This window comes from Plasmodium reichenowi, chromosome 11, assembly GCF_001601855.1.
Source record: "Plasmodium reichenowi strain SY57 chromosome 11, whole genome shotgun sequence".
Taxonomy (NCBI): domain Eukaryota; phylum Apicomplexa; class Aconoidasida; order Haemosporida; family Plasmodiidae; genus Plasmodium; species Plasmodium reichenowi.
The window spans coordinates 1,780,289-1,790,390 of NC_033656.1; the positions used below are offsets into that span (position 1 = coordinate 1,780,289).

Genomic DNA, 10,102 nt, shown 5'->3' on the forward strand with positions numbered 1-10,102 from the left:
CCGATCTATTATTATCACATAAAATTAAGATAGTTATTGGAAGAAATGGAAAATGAAATTGGAATAATAAAAATATATAGATGTGGTGTCTTTTAATATATAGCCTATCCTATTATATATATATATATATATATATATATATTGAACACATTGTTTTTATGGGACAATGATTAGATATATTGTGTCTTAGAATTATACAAGGATAAAAATAATTTAAAAATACATGTGATCATTTATTTTTCTAACACAAATGTAACGAGGGAATTTATAAAATGATGGATATAATTTGTAAATTTAATTTTCATTAAGAATTATAGGAGAATTTAAGTTTTATATATTATGTATATATATATATATATATATATATATATATATATTTATGATTTTATATGATGAAAAAAGAAGAAAAAAATAATAATAATAATAAATAGAATAAATAGAATAATAAATAAATAAATATATACTCAATAAAATAAAAAGCGATTCATTATTTCAAAATTTATATGATTACTTCTGAGGGAATATAAAAATGATTTTATGTATTCATATTTATTATTATCATTTTTATAATCATATGTAAATTTAAATACTAGTAGCATTAATTTTATTAATTTTTTCTCAGCTTTTTGTACTTCTATATCATTCATATTGTATCCCTTTTTTAATAGCCATACAGCCCTGGTATATAAATTACTATCTAAAAATAAAATTATATTTTGTATGTACTTATATTTTTCATTATTTAGTAAGTGCCAATAGACATTAAAAATTGTTTCATGTTCCTAGGAGAAAAAAAGAAGAGAAAAAAATGAAAAAATTAAAATCATCAAATTAACACAGAAAAGGGAGTGAATATATATAAATATATATATATATATATATATGTATGTATAATGGAATATACCTGTGCTGAGTGCTTGGATAAGTATGTCTGTTGTGGACACAAGGTAGATGTGAAGTAATGATAATTATTCATAATGTTTTTGTAACAATTATATATTGCATAAGGTATATTAAAAGTATTGTAGGCTTGATTAAATTGCAAAAATTTGAAGTTACATGTTAGTTTAAATCTGCATAGGGCACTGTTGCAACATATATAAGAAGGGCAAATTGTCCATCTATAAAAGAATAAATAAATATGTATATATATATATATATATATATATATATATATTATGACATATATTTATTAATTTATTTATTTTTACCTTTTGCTTCTGTTACTAAAACCAACTGAAGATATTGAATAATTTCTTTTATTATATCTTACATTATTGTTATTAATATTATTAAGGTTACTATTGTCATTATTATTATTATTATTATTATTATTATTATTATTATTATTATTATTATTATTGTTAGCATTAATATTATAATTTTTTGTCATTTTTGAAATAAGTTGATTAAATGAATTGTGGTATAGTTGTTTTCTTCTTAATATATTTAATAAAATATGAAAATTATAATAGTTATTTAATGTATGTGGAATTGTGTTTATAATATTGACATTTTTATTTTCATTAAGATTATTATTTTTTAATGTGCATAGCAAATCAGTATTACTATATGGTTTCGCTTGATCACACTTTTCTTTTTTGAATAAATGATTATTTTCGTTATGTAAATTTTGTAAATGTATCATATTATTGAATATATTTAGGTAATTGGAATTATTATTTATTTTGTTAGTTTTTATTAAATCTTGTAAAAAATTGGTGGGTGTACATATATTATTATATATATATGATGAATTCATATGATTATAGACATCATTATATATATTATTATGATCATGATTATTATAAGGATAATTATTTTTATTGTGGTCATTATAATTTTGCTCATTGGAATTAAGATCATTCAAATATGTTATATCATTTTCCCCTGTACAATTAATGTAATTAAGTGTGTTAGTTTCCTTTTTTCCATGATTGATACTTAAAATTTGATTATTATATACATATGGATATTTCTGATAATTATATTCCTTATTATCATTTATATGAGCATTATTTTGTGTTACATTGAAAATATGATTTTTCCAATTACATTGTACATTTGATAAAGGTATAGAACTATTATATGAATTATTTGTGTTTTTTTCATTCCATGTATTAATAATATTATTGTTATATGTTTCAAAGGATGGATAATTATATAACTGTATCCTTTGATTATTTTCATATATATTATTATTTACAATTATATTTGATTGATTATTTAATGAGTTATGTGAAAATGTATTACAAGTTCCATCCTGGTTTTTATTAATAATTGAGTTATAGTAATAATCATTTAACTTATTAATTTTTAATAAATTGATATAATTATTTAAGTTATAATTTTTGAGTAAATTTAAGTGATCAGTACAAATGTTAATGTACTCTTTGTTCGTTGTGTTTTTTACATTTGTTAAAATGGTATTATGGTTATTTTCGTCTTCTCTGCATAAATTATTTTCATTATCAATATGATGTATCTTATTAATATTGTTGATATGTTCAAAATTGTTGACATGTTCAAAATTGTTTCTATTGTTAAAATTGTTTGTACTGTCAAAATTGTTTCTATTGTTAAAATTGTTTGTACTTTCAAAATTGTTTCTATTGTTAAAATTGTTTGTACTGTCAAAATTGTTTGTACTGTCAAAATTGTTTGTATTCTTTATGTTGATTAAATAATTTATATTATTTGTATCATTATTATTATTATTATTATCATTATTATTATCATCATTACTATCATTATTATTAATTATGCTTCCCTTAATGTTCCTTTCTAAAATATCATCATTTTTATTTTTATCTACATGAATAGGATTATCCATTTGTGTATCGATTTGTACAGAAGAGAATTTATTTCCTGCCTTGTTATATTTCGTATTCATTACATTGTAACCATGATAATTATAGCAATTATTATTATTCATATTATTCATATTATTATTATTATTATTATTACTATTATATGAAGGGCATTTATTATTGATATAGATACTGTTTGAAGAGAAATTACTCATATTTTCATAACTACCATTTGTATTATATGCTACATAATTATTATAATGTTGTTTATTTTTCATATTATCACACATTGCAGACACATTATTTTTTTTATCATATTCCTGATGAAATTTGTAATATAAGAATTCATTTGAGTTTATTTCATTGTTAATATATTTGTTATTATTATTATTTATATTATCACAACAGGTACTAATTGAATCGTTTTTTAAGAGGCATAAATTACTATTAATTTGGTTATAATTATTTTCATTCATATTTATATTATGTTGTTCTAATATCATGTTTTTATTCGTATTATTATATTGTGATTTAATAATATTAGACATGTTATCATTTATTATATTATTCTTCTTGTTTTGAATATTAATATAATTATTATCATTATGTTTATATTCGTCGTTCCTACAACAATTATAATAATAATAATGTTCATTATTATTATTATTATTATTATTATTATTATTATTATTATTATTATTATTATTATTATTATTATTATTATTATTATTATTATTATTACTATTATTACTATTATTACTATTACATATGTATTTATAATGATCATGATTTATGTTATCATTATTCATGTTATTTATATTATTATTATAAAGGATGTTTTTTTTGTCATTTTCCTTGTATGAGTTAACATGTGTTTTTATATTTATATCATTGATATTGGTGTTTATATTATAATTGTTTATTTGGATTAGTTGGTTATTTTCAGAAGTCGTAATATTATTATAATTTATGTGGTAATAATTTTGTGGCATATAATTATTATTAATATTATCATTATTAAGATTATACATATTATTATTAGTGTAATTATTATATGAGATATTTGAAATATCTAAACCATCTGTATTATAATTATTTTCCACATTATGTATTAAAATATTATTATTTGTGTCAGTTGTATTGTCATTGTACTTTATTTGTTTTGTTTGTTGAATATTAAATATTTCTATATTATCATTATTATTATTATTATTATTATCTATAGGATCATTTTTATTATTACTATCAACGTTAACATGATTATTTTGAATCACATATTCAGGAATGTTATTAAAATTATGATTTCCCATCATTTGAGGATAGTTCATTTTTTCTGTGTCAGTAATAGAAGAATAATTTTGACATATTGGATATCTCGAATTTATTGTATATTCATTATTTGTATGAATTGCTTCATTTGTTAATTTATTGTTTTCACTTTCTATGTGTAATTTGCTTGTAATTTTAGTTGGATCATTGTAATATGTTCTTATATCATGTTGATTATTTTTATCATGATATATATTAGTATTATGTTCATTTAAATTATTTTCATTTTTTGAAGGATAAGGTAAGATATTTATTTCTTCATTTACTATATTATTATTTACACGTTGTACTTCATTGTTATATGCATTATTCCATTTCGTATTGTTAATATTATTATTAGATCTCATTTCTTTTTTTTGATCATTTAATTTTTGTTCTTGTACTACTAGATTAGATATTAAAATATCTGTTTGATTATTTACATATGTAAAACAATTTGGTGAATTTGGTTCATATATATTTTTTTTTTCAGGTAAGGAACATGTTTCATATTTATTGTCTGAATGAATATTCTTTTGTTCTTCTATTGGATTTTTTGTGATATAATTATGAACATGGTTTGAATAATGCTTATATAAAATATTATTTTCATTAAATGTCTGATGCACATTTTTTTCGTTTTTGATGTAAGAATAGTTGTTATTATTTATTTGTAAATCATTTTTCATGTTATATGAATTTGCATAATTGTTATTACTATTATTATTATTATTATTATTATTATTATTATTATTACTACTACTATTATTATTACTATTATTATTATGGTTATCATTTTTATTTTCTTTATTTCTGTGTGTATTTATAGAAACGTCCTCGTTCAGAATATCATGTGATAGACCATTTTGTATAACAGCATTATTTAAATATGCTGTAATTATTTTCTCATCATTATTCGTAATGGAATTGTTAATTTCATTTAATTCTATATAACCATTTTTATGATCATTATTATTATCTATAGTATTATTTATACATTTATATGGATTTGTATTTGTTAATTCTTCACTTGATATATTTTTTAAAGATTTATTATCATGATAAAATATATTAATTTTTTTTTTTTTTTCGTTTTCATTTAGGTCAAAATATGAATTAATAAAATTATGGTTCTTGTTATCATTTGAATTAATATTATTTATATATATGTTTATATCTTTATGTTTTTCTTCTTCATATTTATTATCTTTGTTTGTCTTATCAATATCATCGTGATAATTATTTATATGATCATTTGTATTATAAGATGAAGATATATTTAAATCTAAATTTTTTTTATAATTCTTATCTGTTGGCCAATTATCTAATATGTTATATTCATTTTTAACACAACTGGTAATATAATTATATGTTTGGTTTTGTTCATTATTTGTTGATATATCTTTTTGTTCTTTGTTAATAATTATATCATTATTATTTTCATTTTTTCTTATATTTATTTGTGTATCTATATTTTCATATACGTTTATGTTTATTTCATTTGAGGAATGTGTATATGTATGTTTTGTTATCACTTCTTTATTATTATTTAGAAATTGGATTTCATTATTTTTCAATATATTATTTTGATAAGGTGTGTGTATATTATTTATATTATTTATGTTATTTAAATTTTTCAGATTGATAATGTTGTCCATATTATGCATATTGTTCATATCATTTTTAATATTAAGGTTTTGATTTAATGTGTTTATGCGATTTTCATCTATTTCGTTTTGTTTCAAAATAAGTGTGTTATTTTGGTTTATAGACCTATAAACTTGTTCATTTGTTTTATTTGTTTCTTCTTTTGATTTTTTTTCAATAATATGTTCTTCCTTATGACCATTCATTATAATATTATTAGCTATGTGGTTTTGTATTTTGGGAACTTCATTAGATGAAGGCATGTGTTGAGTAATATTGTAGTTGGAATTGTATAATTCGTGGTTAGGAATATATAAGCACACCTGATTACTATTACTATTATTACTATTACTATTATTACTATTGCTATTATTACTATTACTATTATTACTATTACTATTATTACTATTGCTATTATTACTATTACAATTATTACTATTACTATTATTACTATTGCTATTACTACTATTGTTACAATTATTATTATTATTATTATTATTATTACCAATATTATTATTATACATATCATTTGTAATATTAGAATTGTTATATTCATTATCGTTTACACTTATATGTATAGAAATAGTGTTACTATCATATACATTATCATCCATAGTTATATTATTGTTAATACAATTTTTGTTTAGTTGATTATCAATTGTGTGTTTATAAGGTTCCTTGTTAACATGTGGGTCTATATATGGGATATAATTATTACTATTTATTTGTGGATATACATTACTTTCATTCATATAATTATTATCATTACTAATAATATTATTAGAAATGATAAAATTATTATTATTATTATTATTGTAAATATTAGAAGCATAATAATCATTCATTTGAATATTATTTTTCAATTCATTCATATTTATGCTACTGTCAGGGACAGAATTATCATTTTTTATATTTCTATTTTGATAATCATTATTTGTCTGCTTGTTATTACACAAATTATTTTGTGAGTTTATACTTGAATTGTTTATAATTGATGAAGTGTCATCATTTATATGTATTTTTTCTTTCATGATATTATAGTTTGTGTTATTAAAATTTTCCATATTATTATAATAAAGGTGATAATTTTGTGTACTGTTACTATTAGTATTATTATTTAGATTTATCATTTTGTTCATATGACTATTATTATTTTGGTATATATGTACATTATTATAATGTGTATTCGCTTCAGGTGTATTAATATCCTCCTCTTTGTTTTTTTTTTCTGTATCGAAATAATTTTGATTTAAATAAACATTATTATCATTTTGATTATTCATTATATATGGATCCAAATTTATATTTGTATAATTTTGTGTATTTATCATTTCGTTAGTTGTATTGTCATGTTCATAATCTGGGATATGTTGTACATAATGCATTTGCTCTTTTATTTTATAATGTCCATTTGATGGGTTGGATATATAATTTTGATTCTGTTCAGAATTTTCATCATCTTGTGTATTATCACATTTTTGAGGTATATCACATTTTATATATGATTTATTTTTATCACATAATATTTTCTGCTCGTTAAGATTGTAATATTCATTATTATTGTTTATATTATTTGATATATCGTTTTGATTTTTTCCATTTGATTGTTGAGGATTTATATTGTTCATTTGATTATTTTTTGATATTTTTGTATATTCATTTTTTTCTGAGTGAATATAACATAAATCATTAATATGAGCTAGATGATTGTTTATCGGTTGTAAAATGGGTGCATTATTTTGGTCATGATCATTTTGTATATAAATATTATTATAGTAATTATTAACATGGTTGGTGTTATTCATATAATAGCAGTAATAATTATTGTTGATATTATTATGCATATAATTATTCATAAAATAATAATTATTGTTATTATTATTATGATTAATACTTATGTCATTATTATTGTTATGATTAATACTTATGCCATTATTATTGTTATGATTAATACTTATGTCATTACTACTAATATTAAGGTTACTAGTTTGATAACCATTTTGTATTTGTTCATTTCCTATTATGACAGATGATGTTTGTGAATATTTTTCCTTTATAATAGTTTGCATGTTTGGTGTTGTATTAATTTTGTCATTTATATGTTCATCATATAACTTTGTATAAATATTATTTATTGTACATAAATTATTTAAATTCCAATTTATTTGATTAAATTGTATAGGTTTATTAAAATATTTTACAGATGATAAGATATTGATTTTATCATTTTTTTGATTAAATAATTCATTTTTTTTTAATGATAACATAGTACCTTTTTTACATAAATCTGTAATATAAAAACAATAATCATCATGATAATTTACTAGTTCACTAATTTTTCTTCTATTCATTCTTTTGCTAAATTTTTTATATGTTTCGTTTTTTTTTTTCATAGAAATGTATATATCATCTGTTTCTCTTTCCATTTTTATTTCATCCTTTTTGTTATCTTTAATATGTTCAAGGTTTTCTTTTATATTAATTCCATTTTTTGTTTTATTCGTATTATTTAGAATAAAAGCGTTTTCCTGTTCTTCATTTTTATTATCTAATAAGGTTAAATGTTTATGGTTGTATGACATTTCATTATTACCATTATAATTTATTAAATATTGATTATCTTCACAGGAATTAGTTTTTTGGGTATTATTATTCATTTCTCTTTCATTATGTTTAATAGTATTTAAACAATTTTCTTCATCTGTAATTATTTTATCATCATTATTATTTTCATTAATATTATTATTATGTTGTGTTGTACTATAATTTTGTGTTGTATTATAATTTTGTGTTGTATTATAATTTTGTGGTGTATTATAATTTTGTGGTGTATTATAACTTTGTGTTGTGTTATAATTTTGCGTTGTATTATAACTTTGTGTTGTATTATAACTTTGTGTTGTATTATAACTTTGTGTTGTATTATAACTTTGTGGTGTATTATAACTTTGTGGTGTATTATAACTTTGTGGTGTATTATTAATTTTTTTTTTTTTTCCTTTTGATAAGTCCTCATTTTTATTTCGATCCTCCGTTGTACTCTTCATTTTTAATATTTCCTCACATTTATATAAGGATGGTTCTTGATTTTCCTTTCCTTTTTGTTGATCATATGGTATATAAGATTGTATATCCAAATTATGTATTTCCCCTTGTTCATTATTATATATGTACATTTTTTGAATGTCATTATTTATTTCTTTATTTATATTACAATCCCTTTGATTATTCATATCGTGTAATTTATTTTTTTTTTTGTCATCTATATTGTCTTGTTTTTTTTCATTTTTTTTATTTAATGAACATGAATTTGATTTATTCATAACCTTTTTATTTACATTATTTTGTTTACATTCATTATTTAATGGATAGTTTCTCTTTTTTTTTTTATTATTATTGTTCTTTTCCTTTTTAGAAATTTTGTTATCATTAGATTCTTCAATGTTAGGATTAATTTTATAATTTAAAAAAAAGTTCTTTAATTTTTCATCAAATATTTTCATATCATCTCCATCGGATTTATCTTCTTCATTTTTCATATTATTTCTTTCCTCTTCATACTTTTTTCGTATATTATGTATTTTGGTTAGTACGATTAATCCGATATCGAAATGCTCAAAAATAAAATTCAAATCATTCTTTGGCATGAAATATGAAAAAAAGCTAAGAAATATTCTTTTATTTTCGCTTCTTAAAAACATAGGCACATGTCTTGGTTTCCCTTTTCTCATTTTTTCTTTATTTTTAATAATTTCTTCTTTTTAAATTTAAAAAAAAAAAAAAAAAAAAAATATATATTGAAAATAATTGTATATTTTTCTATAACTCTAAATGTCAATTTTTGGATAGGACAATTGGGAGGGGTAAAGAAAAAAGAAAAAAGAAAAAATTATGCACCAACAAAAAAGGTTGTCAACTAAATAATGTAACACAATATAAAAATGATAAAACAATATATATATATATATATATATATATATATATAGATATAGATAGATATAGATATATAGATTCTATATTTTTTTATTTATTATTCTTTAAAATTTTTTTCATCATATTATATATAAGCACATTTTCAAGATAAATAGATCATTGTATTTATTTTTTTTTTTTGTATTTTGTGTATCCTACAATTTATATGTTCATATAGATTCTTGTATATATATATATATATATATATATATATATATATATATATATATATATATATATATATATATATATATATATATATATGATTATCTTAGGATAACATTAATATTTTATAAAAAAAAAAAAAAAAAAAAAAATTAAGGTTATGTATAAAAACTATATAAATATAAATGTAAATATAAATA

At 19.1% G+C, this 10,102-nt stretch overlaps 1 protein-coding gene across 1 annotated transcript; it reads right to left on the reverse strand.

Annotated features, from left to right (window-relative positions):
* Nucleotides 1-464: 464 nt before the first annotated feature.
* On the reverse strand, nt 465-9,496 carry PRSY57_1145300 (sporozoite and liver stage asparagine-rich protein; the record flags this gene model as incomplete). Its single annotated transcript, XM_012908412.2, has 3 exons — nt 465-782; nt 905-1,121; nt 1,212-9,496. 3 exons carry the CDS (start codon nt 9,494-9,496, stop codon nt 465-467), a joined length of 8,820 nt encoding a protein of 2,939 aa, XP_012763866.2.
* Between the last annotated feature and the right edge of the window lie 606 nt (nt 9,497-10,102).